Here is an 18,555-nt window from a genome sequence, read left to right on the forward strand (position 1 = left end):
ATGCCAGTAATTATATGCTTGCTTGTGAGGCATGGATTATAATATTTCATTTGAAAAGAAACCCATGCTAGATTTCTGTTTTTCTTAAATTATAGTCATCAAACTAGGATGATCATGTTAATAAGAAAAATCTGTTAATTTATCTGGAATAAGATTTTTCAATTGGACAGAAAAATAAACTATTTCAAACAAAAAGAATGGAATATTTTAAACAGGGCCGTCAGGTGTTCCATATCATAGGCATATTTACAGAGAAAAATTGCCTTTGGGCCTATATTCCTTTTATTTCTCATTGGGAACATAAGACTTCCAAAGCCAGGTAGATTCAGCTTGAGGAGTTGGCCCCATAATATCCTGACCCTAAGCCACATAAGACTTTCTTGGTCAAAATTAGTATTTTGAATTAAACCTGAAAGCCTACTAGTAACCAATACCATTGCCAGAGAATAAGTATAACCTTCACATAGCAGCTCTCATATTTGGCTACTGCATTTTGTTCCAACTATAGTTTTGAGTCAGTTTCAAGGGCAGCCCCATGAAGAGCATGATACAATAATTTAAATGTGCAATGATAAGGACATAGTTATGGTTTCCTGGCTTATTACTGGTAATATCTTTAAGCCAATGCATTTTTGGACAAACCAGAATACTGTCTTGCTGGGTTTTAGTTTTCTTCTATCTATTCAGATTGCTAAGCCTTCAGGCACTGAATAAAAGCTATCACAGCATCTCTGGTTTGGTCTGAGATGGCAATGTACAACTGAGTTCCATTAATGTGTTGATGAAACTTTATCCCAAACCTCCTCAGCTGCTTCATATAGATATTAAGGAGAAAAGGGTAAATTGCTAAGCTTCACCACTTGTTCCCTATCACTACTAACATGAACCATCATAGTAGGAATGGAAGAATCACAAAATGGCACCTCCAATTCCCAATTTGAGAAGGAAACTATGATAGAGATAATACTTGCTTAAGGGCTCTTGACGTTCTGACAAAATTACAGGCATGCAAGTTTAAAACAAGTTGAGAGTATTCTTTCTCCCTATTCTTCAGTTATGTATCAATAAAAAGGCACTGCTTTCCATAATACTGCCAGATAATAATTAGGAATCTGCAAAGTTCTACCTGTCAATGAAGAATCCATGGCTAATAGTATGCAATGGAAGAATGGATTTGCTGTTAAACATAATATTGAAAATATCTGAAGATATGTTTTGGGGGGGTTGCTTATTTGTAGCAACAGCAGCAATATTACAAACGTAAAGCCAACATTTTTGTAAAAATAGCTCATCTGCTGGGAAGATCAAAGCTATTTATTCCTTCTTTCTGAGCTTTTACTTTGTGTGCAAAAAAACCCCCTGCTATATACTGTGAGAGTAAAAGAAAAGATAAAGCTGGGAACTGCAAAGTGTTAAAGGGATGCTTTAAAATGTTCCTGTTTTGGTAAAACATCATTGTCAGATTCTAGGCAGAGTTCTTTTGAACCAAGTCTGATAGCCCCAAATCGTATGGCTACATTAGAGATCAAATGCCAATTCTCTAGCTTTATTATTATTATTATTTATTGAATTTAAATACCTTCAAACCAACACTCATCACAATGGGTGGCGGAGTTTGTTTAGCCCTTAGCTCTTCTTGCACCTACGCTTTACTTTCATCATTCTTGAAAAGTAACAAGGATTAAAGGTGTGATTCATTTCCCCTTATTGCTTTTAACTGGACAACTGCTAAGCAAACACAAGTAACATTTTGTACTTGCTCTGGTATAAATGCCTCCAATTTCTCCAGATTCAGCCTGTTTATTGGCTGAAAAGGGCATATAGAATAATGCTGAATCACTGACCTCATGCCTCTCTAGGAGCAACAACATAACCTCTATATGCAGAGATCCATGTGAGTAGAGTAGCCCAGCATGTAGTAGACAAAATCCAATCTATCTATTCAGCTGGATATCAATCCTTTTCCTTATGAGACTACAGTTTTCATCTGGGAATAGATTTTTTTTGGGGGGAGGGCACTTTATTTCTCTTCCTTCCCACATTGTCCCTTGTGTGCTCCAGATCTACTCTGAAGGGAATTCTAGATTTCAATATTATTTTGGAAGGATAAGGCAATTGGGAGGGCACACATAATAGGCAAATGGATTTGCCAACAGTGGATATTTCACAAGTACTGCAGATGAAACTCATTAAAACTCATACAATGACAACACTATACCCAAGGACACACTTATAACAGTATATGAGCTCCGTATTTTGACAGAAATGAATTAAAGAAATTACGAAGAACCACCTATAATCTTATATTGTCAACCCTACTGATTTGGACAATATCCTACCTAATAATGGCTCCTGTATTTTCTAAAAAATCATAATGCATGAAACTGTAATTAGGCTGGCTTTCTTAAAAGAAACAAGAAAAAGCAAATTAGCTTCTAAAGAGGGTAGAGAAAACACAGGAGGAAATAATTATTTTCATTGCTATGTGGGCTCAGCCTAAAAACTAGCTGTCATTAGATATAGTGAAGGTGTGATGAAATAGTTCAAAAGGCAGCATATTGAGAAAATGTTTATACAAAGACTTACTATAACTCTTAGTAAGTGATACAAGCAAGATAAAAAGGAATTACAAACTTAGGAAAATGTAATTCTCATTTAAAATATAATTGTCATGTTTCTTATCAATTCAGTTAGTGTTCATTATTAATTATGAATATTATATCTGAAATAGTTTTTTGACTATCTAAAAATGAAATATGTTTATCAGTAGAAAAAATGAACTTACAGCAACCTCCCACCAAAAGAAAGTCCTGTTACCATATTCTCACTGATTATAAAATGTGTTTTAAAAGTAAGCTATTTGAGGGGCCGACAACAACTTTCACAGACCCTCTTAAAAATCGCTCCGGATAGTAAATTGAGTAAACACACTATGATAACTCAATCCCGTCAGAAGAGGGAAAGGGATTCCCGGTCTACGAACGAGGATGGCTCCCGGGTCCGGGGGGGGGGGGAAAGGGATCGTTACGGCATCTGTGAGGGGAGACGAAGGCATGAGCAGAGATCTTGGGAGTTGCTCCCCCCCTTATCAGATGGGGGTGGCGTCTGGAGATAAGGGAAAGAAGGGATCGTTACGGCATCTGTGAGGGGAGACGAAGGCATGAGCAGAGATCTTGGGAGTTGCTCCCCCCCTTATCACATGGGGGTGGCATCTGGAGATAGGAGCAAGGAGGAGATGGCACACTTGGATCACGCTTGTAAGGGATGGAGGAATTTAGCAGTGAGATCAAGGAAGAACTGCACCCCCCCAGAGCATAGTGCCACACACAGAATTCACTCCACCCCTGAAGTTAACGAGGAGAACACTTACGGTGAAACACGGAGAAGGTATGGAAAAACATCATGCGTTGATGCAGGTAATGCATCTAGGATACAACACGAACAGCTGGGTCCGGTGACGCGTTCCAGAAGCCGGATACAGGCTGTTAACATCGTATAAAAGCTCCTTCCCAGTGACTACTTTTAAAGCCCTGATGATGTTGGGTGAGCCCAACGAAAGCTCGGCTCATTAAAATTTTTTACTATTTATTACTTTCCTCTTGGTGATCGTTATTTATTGGTTTTATCATATATATATATATATATATATATATATATATATATATATATATATATATATATATATATATATATATATATATATATATATATATATATATATATATATATATATATATATATATATATATATATATATATATATATATATATATATATATAACTAAAAATAGATGAGTGACTCCTGGGTATATCCATGGCAAGTAATAAAACGTAAACACCAGGAGATTATAAAATCATTAAAAGTTTTAATAAAACATTAAAAGCTTTAAAAGGATTTTAAAAAAGAGACCTAGCTTTCGTTGGTTCCTACCAACATCATCAGGGCATAAATAACTCAATGGGAGAAACTATTTATAAACCAGCCAACGCCTGCGCCCGACCTCTAGACCTCGTAATGGGTCCCGGGTAGCCAATCATTGTATCCATTGTATCCTCGCTTCCTTTACCTGTACTCACATCGACATCCACACCCCCATTTCTCCGTATCCATATACCATGAGGGTGCTTACCCTCACCTAGCATGCAGGCGTTGGCTGGTTTATAAATAGTTTCTCCCATTGAGTTATTTATGCCCTGATGATGTTGGTAGGAACCAACGAAAGCTAGGTCTCTTTTTTAAAATCCTTTTAAAGCTTTTAATGTTTTATTAAAACTTTTAATGATTTTATAATCTCCTGGTGTTCACGTTTTATTACTTGCCATATATATATATATATATATATATATATATATATATATATATATATATATATATATATATATATATATATATATATATATATATATATATATATATATATATATATATATATATATATATATATATATATATATTTATATATTTATATATATGCCACATGTTTACAACAGAGATATTGGGAGAAAAGCAAAACATCTGGTAAGATTTTGGCTAATTGCTTAAAACAAAAATATATATAGGGCAATGATTCAATTATATATTTCATTATTAGAAATGAAATATATAAAACTTCAATGGAATAAACTGTTGATTTTCAAATTTTATTCAGAATTATAAACCAGAGAATGTATCGAATAAAGCTATACAGGCCTTTAAAATTTTTGACTAAAACTTGAGTTTTTAACTTCAACTAACCACCCAAAGTCACTTAACACCCATATGGGCAGCCATAACTGGAGTACATCTCTTTTTGTGGCAGATATTTACTACTTTTCACATTTTCTGAAGAACTGAAGTGATCCCAATAGAAGAGATTATCTGTAGCTCGGGATTGAATTGTGGAGGTCATGGTGCTCGCTGAGCTTGGTTGTTTGCTTGGAGAGATTTCATTACCAATTAGGCACAGTAATTGCAGTGTACTGACATTACCTAGTTGAGTAATGAAATGTCAACAGAACCCAACAGAACTGAAATGAGGTTAGGGCAAAAGAAAACTGTACTTTAATGATAAATTTAATTTGGTCAAGTTTTTCATTTAAAAACATGTTTTCATTGTTCAATATGGATGAATTACAAAAATGCCATGAGGTTAAGACTTTGGAATCAAGGAAGGAATAACATCACTGTTAGACATCAACTGTCACTGTTGCATTGCAGCAGGGATGTCAAACTTGCAACGTCACATGACGTATCCCAACGTATCACAACTTTTTTTCCATTGCCAGTAATGGGATGGGCATGGTTTCGCCATGATACATCCGGCCTGCAGGCCGGCAGTTTGACACCCCTGCATTACAGCATGGGCCAACAACTGTGAAACAAGTTCTTTCAGTTATTTTGAAACTGTTTTGACCTTGAAACATTTCCGCAGTAATTGAACTAGGACAAACTGTTTCACTCTCAAAATTTAGTTTCAAACTAAAAAAATAGTGTTTTGCAATTTGAAGTGTATACAAATTGTTTGCACATGTCTATTACCAAATTATTCCTAGGTTGGGTAAAATAAAATTTTGTTTCATAACACAAAAAAATGTTAATAAAGTCATGTCTGTTTACTTTAAATCTGACACAAAGATTCCAAGTAAACATGTCTAGAATTGAACTGCAAGGATTACTTGTGAGTTAACAGCAATAATTTTACATTAAAGATAAAGAAATATAAAAAAATAGAAACTGTGCAAATGAAAACAATAATTTTGAACATAGAAAACTGATTATTTATTCTTGTATTTATTTGCTCTACATCCTGGCTTTCTGCTCTGGAAAACCTTACAGTGACTTAGTTTGTCTTCTGTTTAAAATTCTTCCCACAAATAAAGACTCCTGTACTGTCACTATTTAATATAATTTTCAGAAAACTAAATTATATTTTGTCATTAAGATGATTTCATGAAAGCATCTTGGGGAAATGTAGATTAAATACAAAACAGAGCATTTTATCATGATTATTTCTACCAGAAGGTATTAGATCTGAATTTATCAAAATTGCTATTCATCATTTCATCATCAGTGCTAGTTTTACAGTTAAATTTTACATGGATTCTAGCCTTGTGATACAAATATAATAATACTGATAATATTAAGCTCCAGATAAGTTGGAATAAACTCCTAGAGAGGATCACACTAGCAAAGAACTGAGTCCAATACATTTAAAGGGCACAAATTATTAATTATTATTATTACTGTATTTGTGTTAATCAACTAGTCCACACAGTTCAGTTCTTTCATAATTCAGCTCAATCAGTCAATTTCTGGTTTTCCCCCTCAAAAAATAAAAAATAAATAAATTTAAAACTTGATCTTTTTTTTTCCAATAATGGAATATATCAAAAAGTAGCAAATTCCCATATCATGGTAAGGGCTATTATTTTTATTTTCAACCAATCTTGTTTTAAATGAAAAAAGGCCAATTTTAGGAATTTAACTATGGGCCAGTTTGGTGTAATGGTTAAAGCATCAAGCTATAAACTGAGAAACCTATGAGTTCTAGTTCTGCCTTAGGTACAAAGCCAGCTGGATGATCTAGGACAGGCATATCAAACTGCCAACCCGCAGACCAGATGCATCACACCAAAACTGCGCCCACCCCATTGCCAGCAATGGGGAAAAGGTCGCGATACATCGTGCGACATCGCAAGTTTGACATGCCCGATCTAGGGCAATCACTCTCTCACACCTCTAAGAAGCAGGAAATGGTAAAGCACTTCCAAAATCTTGCCAAGAAAACTGCAGGCAGTCACCCAGGATCAAAACTGACTTAAAGTCCCCTGTCCCCCCCGCCAAAAAAAAGAGCAAAGGGAATCAATACCCCAATAGTTAGTTTCCGCTTTTGTGGTCACACTGTGAAGTGGAACACCATGTGAGACAAGCTATCATGGAGTTAGTTTCCTCATTTGGATCCACATTTAATAATTATTATCAACAGAGCCAGGATAAATTATCGCATAATTATTCACATTTCTTAAATAGGGAGATTATTGACAGGTGAGCCATGAAGGGACAATGTTGGATTTTAAAATTATTATTATTATACATCTGAGGAGAAATCTCTGGTATCAGACTATTCAGTTTAGTAGTGGCCCACTAATGGAACAGAAAACACACAAATATACATACTGTACACTGCAACCATCACATCTCAAAAATGATGCTCCATTGATGGGGTTTAACAAAAGACACAAGTGTTGCTCACTATTTGCTTTTGCAAAAACATTTTCAAAGGATTCAGGTATTTTAGGGTGAGCAATATCTTATACACCCTAACTTGGAAATATGGAGGCCAAAAAGGCATAGTACAAAGATCTAGAGTGTTCACTGTCTTTGCCTGATGCAGGGTCCTTCCTTTCGTTCCCATCCAGCAACAATAATCTAAACTGATTTTATTAGATTAACTATGACAGGTTTTTTAAAAGAAGAAATCTAAGCTAATAAAAATTTATAGATTTGCAATCTCTTGATATTCCTTCAGTTAGAGAGTTTATTCCTTTTACAAATATAATTCAGACACTAAAATGTTTTTGCCTTTCAGACATTAATTTTAAATATATTTTGAAGTATTTATTATATTTCAAATACAAATAAAAATTAAGCAAACATTTACTATTTTAATTTCATGTAAACGAAAGACATTAAATCTGAATACTATCAACTGTCCTATTGTATGCAGATTAGAAACGTAAATACAGTTTCCCTCAGCTACTTAAATCCACAACTGAGTCAATATTATTGGGGGGGGGGAAACACACCCAAAACATCAAAGAAACCTTAAAGAGCTCTATCGCCCTCTAGTGAGCCAATGCAATGAATTTAAGTCAAGGAGTATTCAAACAAAAGTTACTACAATATTAGTAAATCCATGCATTTTAGAATTTATAATATATCCCTGAGGTAGAATTAATCTTAATTACAGAAAGATAAAGGTATCTAAGAACATATGAAAACAAGTTGTGTATGGTCCATAAAAGCAAGAATTAAATCAAAGGAAAAACTTATTTCCAAAGGGATGCTACTAACATTTGCAAACAAAATACTTGCAGTAAGTGACATCCTTGGAGGAGGGGATGATCCACCAATGCTGATAAATCTGTAAATCCACTTATTTAGGATGTTTATACTTCCCAATATAAAGTAACTCATCATTTCTAAAAATTGGCATTTGCAGAGTCCCTTTAAAGTAGCCATTACAGTATGTGAGTACAAATTAAGAGGTTCTATTTGCTTATCATCAGCATCTGTGTCAATCAGGCATAAGTGAGCTAAGCAAAGCCACAGCCAATAATGCAAAGACCATCTTTTGGTCCAATGGTGCATAATGGAAAAATCTGCTTTAGGGCTTTTTCTTCCTTGGAGACCAAAGTTGCTACACTGTCCATTTATTTTAAGATTTTGAGCAAAGATATTCCCATAGTATAAATTAGTAAATATATATATATATTTTCCACTTAATACAATGTCTCCATTTGCATAATTTCTCTATCATCCCAGCCTTTTGATTCTGGATGTATAAATCAATCTCAACAAGCAATCTCAAAATCAAATTATTTATTTAATCAATCACAGTAATAAATACAGCTATCCACCTTCACTATTACCCCTTCAGTCAGGAGTTAAGGATATGCACTAACAGCTGCTGCTGCGTTTGATTTCTTTCTATGTGTCATTAATCTTTAGTACCTACACAGTTGCATCATGCCATTTGTTATCAGATTCTTAGCCCACAGATGTTTTGAATCCACAGATGTTTTAGGTGTTCAAGTTACAATGATAGCTACATATAAGTGCAATTTCTTTCAACCTATGAGGAAAAACCCTTGAGGCCACAATATAGTAAGAAGGTACATGTAGAGCTGTTCTTTGTAACTTCCAATAAGCTTCATAACACAATTGTTCGTTTTTTCAAATAAACAGTATAGGGAATATTATGCCATCGATCCACTATTGGCACAAGTTTCTTTCTGCCGTAGGCATAATCTAAAATGATTTCACTTACAAAGCTTTTAAAAATTTGGACTATACATAACATTTTGATACTGATTAACTCCTAGATTCTTCCATTATCTTTAGGTTCAACTATAGTCATACCATTATTATAATGGTAAGATTCTTGATTTAGCTGTGTGCCAAGTTAAATAGGTAAATATGGAGCATGTGTTGTTGCCAATTCCTCTATATCAGTTAATTCTGCCGATTGCCAGGAGTTCGATTTTGACCAGCTGAAGGTTGACTCATCCTATCATCCTTCCAAGGTCAGTAAAATGAGGACCCAGATTGCTGGGGGCAATATGCTGACTCTGTAAACCACTTAGAGAGGGACTGTAAAGCACTATAAAGTGGTACATAAGTCTAAGTGCTATTACTATTGCTACATCTGCAAAAAAAAATTGCATAAACATCCATCAACATTTAAATCAAACTGCTTTCCTCAACATTCAATATTTAGGGTGGAACAGATACAAAATAACCTTTATTATTTTATATAATTTTACTAATATCCTGAACAGTTGTTGCCTGCTCTTAAAAAAGAAGGGATGAAATTGGGGAAAATTGTATAATGAAATCCATCTTTACTACAAGATTAATTGTGGGCTCTTTCATACATCAATGTTTCCATCCCCAATCTGTCAAAAAATCTGAAACTGACCCACAATCATCCTCAGTTCTGCTGACCTCAGATCACCGAAAACATAAAAAGAGAATATGATGAGCTTGTCAACATTCACATATTAATATGTGAATGCAAACAAATGTTTTTCTACCCACAATCCTGGACTAACAAAAATCTCCTCATTTCGACTCTACATAAAAGGCAAATCAATTCCTACTAGTATATATGGTTTCCATTATATATTTGTCTAGTAGTTTAAAAAAAAGTTAGCAGAGGGGAAAGTTTTAAAATTACCCAGTCAGGATTCCATTATATTTAAAAACTCCAAAGAATTGTGAAAGTAAAATAAAACACCAGCATGACAGCAATTTCGTTAATAAATATAATCAAAGTTGTAACACCATATGCCGGCATGCTAGGTGAGCATGGGTATAAATTCCTCAATAAATAATGAAATACAGTTTTGCATGTTGCTAAGGTGGCAAAACAATGGATAACAGACCAGTTTCAGGAACAAGACACCGAACCTCAATGTGGTAGGGAGTTAAAAGAGAGGACCAAATGAGTAGCTTAAGTCCAGGGGCATGGAAACAAAATGAGGGGAAAGTTCTACCAATGAGAAAAAAAGACCACACAAAATTCTGCAAAGAAACATTTCAAAAGACCACTTTTGATATAATTTCCAATGAACCTGAAATAAATCATCTTAGCTTCCCAAAACAAACCAATACTATAAGATTAGACCAAAATAGTGTAAATCTTTTAGCCTCAGCTGTCTATAACTCAATGGCCTATTTAAATTTACACCTTGCTTCTAATTCCTGAAGTATAAAGACTGACTTAGGATTGCCCACAACTGCCTATAACTGTTGCTGCTTACCTATGCTGCGAAGAGGTTGATGGGTAAGCATAGGTTGCAGATGACCATAGGTTTGCAGATGCAAACACCTCCCAAATCCCAACTGCACATTGTGCAGAGGTGCGCATCTTGCATGCCGATTGGTCAATCCAACTTCCTGTTCTGGGCTTTGCTGTTTGAGTGCCCCTGGCCAGAATGTTAAAATTCACAGGTGTACGAATGCAACAACTATGCAACCATCTACAAACGACAGGTGCAGTGCTAGAGAAGTCTGCTCGATCATTCATTCATTCATTATCTGCAAAGCTGCCAGAACACTATTGAAAAAAAATACGTGACATATTGCTCTTACCGTTGAATCTTCACTGCTGACTCCAAGTTCTAATACAGCTTGAGGAGATTTTTGTTTTGCCTGCATGGACTGAGCCATCTGAAGGTTGAGTTGCCATCCGACTGTCTCAAGCTACAAAACACAGTATCATACCGATTACTAGTGTGGTAAATAAAGAAAGACAGCATTTTGTTTTTCAACACTGCTTAGGAACAATTGTTAGCCAATATGAAGCACGGAGACTATGAACAAAAAAGAATTCTACCATCTTTCTTCACTTCTCTATACTGTCTGCCAGGCTTATTTTTACAATCAGGTTAAAGAACAAATATTACTTATGGTTATGAAGTGAATTACAATTATCGTTGTTATTAAAACCCACAAACCACAAATACTTTTTTAAATTCCCAGTTACTACACATATTAACTCCCAAGGCCATAAAATAAGTGAGTAGGGTGAAGTTATTGCAAGTAAAGAAAGGTCTTATTAAGTCAGTAGATTTTGCTCCTTAATAGTGCTCCTTACCGATTTGTGACAATAATAAATAGAAGGGACCCTGATTTCTTAGCCATAAAACAGAAGCATTCCAATTTTTAAATAATAGAAATCGGCTTTAAAAAGTAGTCTTGTATTAAAACTATAGAAGCTATGGTTTCCTGACTACTTATTTTTCTAGCCCAAAAGATTTGATGGCATGATTTATTGGCAAGAATAGCCTCTTTTGGAAATAATACATTACATGCTGATTGTGCAACTAAATGCACAACTAACTAAAAAAAACCTGAGAAGCATACACAGTATCGCTATTATTTAGTATGCTATAATGGAAATAAATAATCTGCATTAGTCTAACAGCAGGTACACTTCTCATACCAATTCATGCCTTGAAGAAAACTCAAAACTAAATCAAGACAAATGCAGTAAAAGAAAACAGAAGGTATTAAAAATAATTGTGGCAAATATAAGGATAAAAATATGTGTAAGGCAGAGGCTCATGTAGAAAAAAGCAAAACAAAAACAAAAACCCACAACCAGAACAAGCCACCCTCCAAGATCTGTCGTGCTGATAAAATTAATCAGGCAGTTACTTTAAATTACTGGAGGGCCAATCTTTCCATTCAAGCCATACACTCTTCTTAGCTTGGCCCATATAGGCAGTCCTTGGGTTATGACCCTAATTGGATCAGAATTTTAAGCAAGCAGTTGTTAAACAAAACATTATATGGTCATACGCTTAACGATGGCAATCCCGGCAATCCAGATTGCAGCTGTTAGGCCAGGACTACATGGTCATTAGGCTAGGGACCCATGTTTTTCTTGCCCTGCATGAACTGCCTCTGCTTCAACTCTCCCTACCTGCCTAGCTCGCATTTCCATCACGGCCCCCAACTGAAAGTCATCTTCTCCCTTCTTTTGCTTGCTCAGGATTCAGGCAACCATCAAGGGAGAAGTCCTGCAATATGTGCGGCAAGTACAACGGAGCCTCAACTGCTGAACAAGTGAAGGCTTTGTAGAACAGCTGGGTCAAGCGAACAGATGGCCTCTGTTGGCGTTCCATCCTTTGCTGAACGCCCAAGGCCAGTTCTCCTGGAGCACTTCCAAAATAAACTGCAGAGTGCATATTGCACCTCCAGGAAACCCTTGTCCCTCCACTTCATCCAATTCTGCCATCAGCCTGAACAGTGCCTCTTGGAGAACACCGGCCAGCATGATGAGCATGTTGCACCTCACCATCCTGTGCCATTGTGCTCTCCACGGCCTGTGGGCTATCACTTTTGGCCAGGCCAACAAACTGCTTTTAACAGACAAGGTTCCACCTCTCTATCATTTCACCAAGTTCACCAAGCACGTCCTTGAGTTGCATCTTCAGCCAGTGCCCACAACGCAGACCCACAGGAGGGGGAAGAAGATAGCAAAGATTAGTTGGAGGCTGCCGTGGCAGAGGGAGGGAGTGGAGTGCAGAGTGCCAAAAAGGCAGAGGTGGAGGAAAGATAGGTGGGTGGGGGGAGTTTAAGTAGAGGCGGTTTGCACAGGGCAGGAGAACATGGCTGTGGCACACTGTGACTAGTCATGAATGAGATCTGGTCAACAAGCAGCCAAATCTCATGACTATGGGGATGCTGCAATGGCCAAAACATTAAAGACTGGTCATGACTACCATTCATTCAGCCCCATCATAGTTTCAAACAGTCACTGAACACATTATAGTAATCCGAGGGAGTCTATAAAATTAGAAGTACTGAAAATCTTCAAAGCTTGAAACCATCTACAAATTGCTCCAGCTTGAAGCCACATGATTACATTTGATATCTCAAATCAGTTTAAGGGATACTTTGATCCAATTATTCCTTTGAAGCTCCATGCAGCTCTTAAAGATGGTCACCGTGAAACATTACAGCATGAATATCCATTTAAGGCCAGTAGCTCCTAAAAGATCATATTGCCAGGGAAGGGTGGGAGGAAAACAAAAAAGTCAGACCAGTAATGTTCAGTCTCCAGTAAACATCCTGTCTTCTCAGGAAAAAGATGCCTCCCAAAAGGAATAATGTTACATTATATCTTTATAATTTCTGAAAAGTGTAAAATGCTTAATTTATTAAGAATGGGCCTTACATCTTTAATAAATATGAATAACTCTTATGCCCCTAAATTAACAAATTAATATACTCAGGACTGTTTGTTGTTATACTCACTTGCACAGAACCAAACCTACTAGCATTTCCTTTTCTGGTGGAAGATTCACTCTCAGATAATAAGTTCCGCTAGGTTTAGTATTTACCTAGGCCAGTGATGGCGAACCTTTTAGAGACCGAGTGCCCAATCTGCAAGCTAAAACCCACTTATGTATCGTCGGGTGCCGGGTGGGCGTGGCCAATTGGGTGGGTATGGCCAATTGGGTGGGCATGGTCCACTGGGTGAGCGTGGCTGCAGTGGTAACGGCAGACTGGGTGGGACTAAAAAGTTCAATCAATCAATTCCAACTTTGCGAGATCTTTTTTTCCCCACGAGAAGTTGAAATTGATTGCTTGAACCTTTTTTTTTTTTGCAGATGGTAGCGGCAGTTTTATAAAACCCAGCTGAAGGCCTAGGACTGGGGCGACGGCGCACGTGCCCACAGAGAGGACTGTGCGTGCCACCTGTGGCACACGTGCCATAAGTTCACCACCACGGACCTAGGCTTTTCTTTTTTTATATCTATGGAGATTCTCAATCATCCAGGTCATGACTGTCCCAAAGATGCTTTTCAAAAGGCAACTGGACTTTGGTTTTTATCTTGAAAAATCTTTCACTTCCCATCCAAGAAGCTTCTTCAGTTCTTGTCTTTTTTTATATTTCTCAGAAGAATCGAGATAGGATGGTTTATGACACAATATTTAAAACTTTAACTATGTTAAGCAGAAAACAGTTAAATAAACTCAGTGTCATATTTGGAAGGTGAAAATAATATATCAGTCATATGTTTTATACTAGCACTAAAAGGTTCTGCATTTTATCCGAGGAAATACAACTTATTTCCAATCAGAATTGCTGGTGTCAAAAAAAATGAAATTATTCTAGCCATTGGACCATACAGTATTTCTAGAGCTCACTTCACGACCACAACGGCAATGCTATGATAAAGTGAAAACCATGTACTGTGAGAGACTTATATCACTTCCTACTTGTTCAGTAAGCAACAGAAAACACATGACTGTGACTTGCAATTTTACTTTGGTCACAAAGCTGGGATATTTTACCCTTGTTACTTTGAATAGTCACTAAAGTAAGCTCTCAGTAAGCAGGAACTACTTGTATGCCCTATGAAGAGTCTTGATGCCTGGTTGCTTACATATAAATCCATCACATACAGTAATAATAGGAAGGGGAAGGGGAAAAACATGCCATATTAAGATTTTTAAAATCAACAGAATTCAAAATGTTGCACATTTGCTTTGGAGATTATTATTCAGTGTGATGAGAAGACTCTTGCCAGTAGAAAAAAAAGGAAAATATAGATTAAATCTATCTTTTACAACAAATAAATAATTTCCTTTGGAAAAGGGCTTCCTAAAGCAGTACAACACGGAAGTTAAACCACCAGCAGCAAAAGTTGTTTAGGGCAGTGGTTCTTAACCTGGGCAATATCGCCCCCCAGAGGGCGATTTCATTTTTCAGGGGGGCGATGGAACGAAAAGGGACGACACAGGGGCAAAGGAATTAAAAGGGGGCGATATGGGGGAGATGGAGCGAGAAGTTTTGGTAACACTTTTGAGCCTTCCCCTGCGGCTCCGAGCCTCCTCCGCCATTTGCAGAGACAGACAGAGACAGAGAGAGGCACTTGTGCTTCTCTCTCTTTCTCTCTCTCTCATGATTTGCCCCCTCGCAGGGCTCCTGATTGGCCCTGCGCCCGGGTGCCCCTCCCCCTGAAGCGCAGCCAGGAAGTCCCTTTCCATGGCTGGCCCCGTCCGAGGTGCACGTGGCCGGGGAATCGTGCGGGGAAGCCCCGGGACCCCCGCTGGGAGCAGCCCACCAGAGCCTCAGCTGAGCGGGCCAGCCTTCCCCCAAGCCGCGGCTCCCCAGCTGCGGGACCATTGGCCCAGTTGGCCAGGAAGGCGCACCTTCTGCTTTGTCGGCGAAGAATGTGAGGTGAGCAGAAGATGGGGAGAGAAAGGGAGGGGGAGGCATTTTCCAACCAGCAGCAGAAGAGCCCCGGCCGGACCCGCGGGAGCGCCTCCTCCAGGGGCTCGGCGCTAGCTTCCTTGCCCTCCTCCTCCTCCCCTTCTTCCTCCTGCTGCCCCCCCTGGCGGCAATCCTGGCAAGGGCATCGCTTCCTGGGCGACGCTGGTGGGTCGCGGATCGCCGGGAGTGCCGCGCGGTGCAGACCGGCCCCAGCTCCTCCAGCACGAAGGACCTACCGGCAGCACGGAAGGCTCCAGCATTGGTCCTGGCGGGAGGCAGATCGTTGCCCCGGTTCCGACCGAGGAACCGGTGGCGCAGGAGAAGGTTTGGTGATGCAGCTGATGGGGGGCATTCCGCGGATGCCCCACGACTTAAGCCCGGGGACGCCGGCAGCGCGAGGGAAGGCTTGGCAATGCAGCCGATGGGTGGGGCATTCCGCAGATGCCCCGTGGTCCCAACTTGAGCCCGGGGACGCCAGCAGCATGTGGGACGGTCTGCCAATGTGACCATGAGCCACGGCGTCCACGCAGGCCCAGCCAGCAGCAGAGCTGGGTGCCTCCAGTGGTGACAGGGGATCTTCTGCTACCTCCTGCCTCCCCTCACCACCCCTTCTGTGCCCTCTGCCTTTCGTTCTCCCTCTCTCTCTCCTCACCTGGAGAAAGAAGGGGGGAGGGAGGGAGAGGGGAAAGAGAGAGAGAGAGGAAAGAAAGAGAGGAAGTGCAAGTGCCTCTCTCTTCCTCTCTCTCTCTCTCTCTCTCTCTCACACACACACACACACACACACTGAGTGGGGGAAGAGGACTGGCAGACCAAGGGCAGAAAGAGGGAGAGAGAGGGGGAGATAGATAGATAGATAGATAGATAGATAGATAGATAGATAGATAGATAGATAGATAGATAGATAGAGCGAGCGAGCCTCTTGACATCTAAAATGAAGATAACACTGAAGATATATAATAAAGGTAAAAAAGGATATATGCAGTGTTATCTTCATTTTAGATGTCAAAAGGGTTTTGCGGCTCCCAGTGTTTTGCTTTCGGTGGGAAACGGGTCCAAGTGGCTTTTTGGGTGTTTGGGGTTGCTTACCCCTGCTCTACCCATATAGTGGCGTGCCATTGGCCAGGATGGGCAGTGATGGAGGGGGGAGCGTTTCTTTCGAAACATTGCATGCTGTTTTGTGTGTCTCTTTGTATTATACTTTTTTAGCGTGCACTCCAGTTCGATATTATATTTTCTTTGTGTCTTTTTAATCCTTTTTACAGTGTGCGTGACTATATATACTTTCCTCGAATCTTAATTTAGTTTCAGAGTATTCGTCTTGAAATTCTTAGTTCCTGCATTGCGGTTTGTTCTTATGCCCTTTTTATATTTCTTTTTGCCTCTTAAATTTCACTTGTAATTCAGTCATTAAATGTTACTGTTTTTCTTTTCGGGCATTTCACTTTCTTGCAATTGAATTTTGTTTTCAGTAGTCGTTACATTTAAGTGTCTTGAATAAATAAGATAATAATGAAATACATGTATCACAAAGTTTGGGAATAAAGTGACGGGTGGCACCCAAATTTTTCACACAGTTGAGATATGGGAAAAAGACTGGAAATAAATTATTTGCATCATATGTCCTGATAACAATTTTAAAGAAAACAAAAAAAGTGTTTGCATAAATTGAAGAATTATTTCCTATGTTGTGATTGAGAGGTTATGTTGGGGGAGGGGGGCGATGACAACTTCCTCATTGGCTCAAGGGGGCGATTTGTTCAAAAAGGTTAAGAACCACTGGTTTAGGGCACAATAATAAAAGTTTCTTGAATTACAGTATCTCATAATACACTATGAGTCAGCCTATTCTAGTCCCACATGATGTCACTCCTGCATTTAAATAAAATGGTAGAAAAAAGCAACTTTACTTGTTAGATCTTGGCTCATATCAGGAGCTATTTCTAGTAGTTCTGACACTTCTAACATTAACGGTGCTCTAATTAAGGTGCTAATATGAAGTTTAATGCCCTGGATTTCTTCCAATTAACTTCAAGGGAGCTATTAACACAACTTCCAAAATTTCCTCTGCTTGACAGAAATATTAAAAATATTATGTATTGCAGCTACAAACGTTTGATGTCAATAATGAATAGAACACACCACACCACACTACACATCCCACCCACCCCCTCCAAAGATACAAACTGCAAGAATGCTCAGTGGTCAGGTTATCATGTAAGAAAAAGCAAAGCTCCAAAATCCTTAATATTGTATGACAGATTCATTCAGAGTATCTTCCAATCTAGAAAAAGATATTAGCAGAAGCTATGCAAGCAATTGCTCTTCCTTGCAGCAATCTTTCCACACAATTTTCTATAGCTAGGCTTCCAGCCATGACTTCGATGGGATGCCTTTATTACTTCATCACACTTCATGCTTCATGTCTTTACCTGCCAGTTACTGAGCAGGTGTTTTTGATCAGTGTTTTTCAAACTTGGCAACTTTAAGATGTGTGGACTTCGATTCCCAGAATTCCCCAGCAATTATGTTGGAAGTCCATACATCTTAAAGTTGCCAAGTTTGAAAAACACTGCTGTACATATTTTAGATACTTCCACTTCCATAAATCTCAGCCAGTGTGAGCCTTATGGTAAGTCAGATCCAACTTATATAGGGAACACCAAAATACAGAATGTGCAGTATATAAGTAAGCATTATATGGAAAAACAGTAAATAAGCACCTTCAATTTTGCTTGCACCTTCCCAACTAAGCTCATTTGCACTCTTAATTACACTTTAACTCAGTGGTTCTCAACCTTTCTAATGCCGTGACCCCATAATACAGTTCCCCATGTTGTGGTGACACCCAACCACTAATACATGCCGGGTGCCAGGGGCGTGGCCAAGTGGGTGTGGCCACCAAGTGGGCGTGGCCACCATGTTGTGTAGGCAGAATCTGCCCAATATTTGCTGAAATACATTGCACTCAGATTTCATTCTGGGAATGAAATATTAAAAAGGAAAAGAGCAGAAGAAATCAACTTTTATTCCCCATTTTCAAACCATCTTCCTGGAAGTCATA

The 18,555-nt window shown here is 38.5% G+C and overlaps 1 protein-coding gene across 1 annotated transcript in view; it reads right to left on the minus strand.

Annotated features, from left to right (window-relative positions):
* COMMD10 (COMM domain containing 10) overlaps positions 1-18,555 on the minus strand; it is a 62,504-nt gene that overhangs the window by 35,842 nt on the left and 8,107 nt on the right. Inside the window, exon 5 of the mRNA XM_015822142.1 lies at positions 10,856-10,966. Coding sequence (XP_015677628.1) covers positions 10,856-10,966 — 111 coding nt within the window. The remainder of the gene's footprint in view (positions 1-10,855; positions 10,967-18,555) is intronic.

Source organism: Protobothrops mucrosquamatus, unplaced genomic scaffold, assembly GCF_001527695.2.
Source record: "Protobothrops mucrosquamatus isolate PMUCROS unplaced genomic scaffold, P.Mucros_1.0 scaffold1475, whole genome shotgun sequence".
Classification (NCBI taxonomy): domain Eukaryota; kingdom Metazoa; phylum Chordata; class Lepidosauria; order Squamata; family Viperidae; genus Protobothrops; species Protobothrops mucrosquamatus.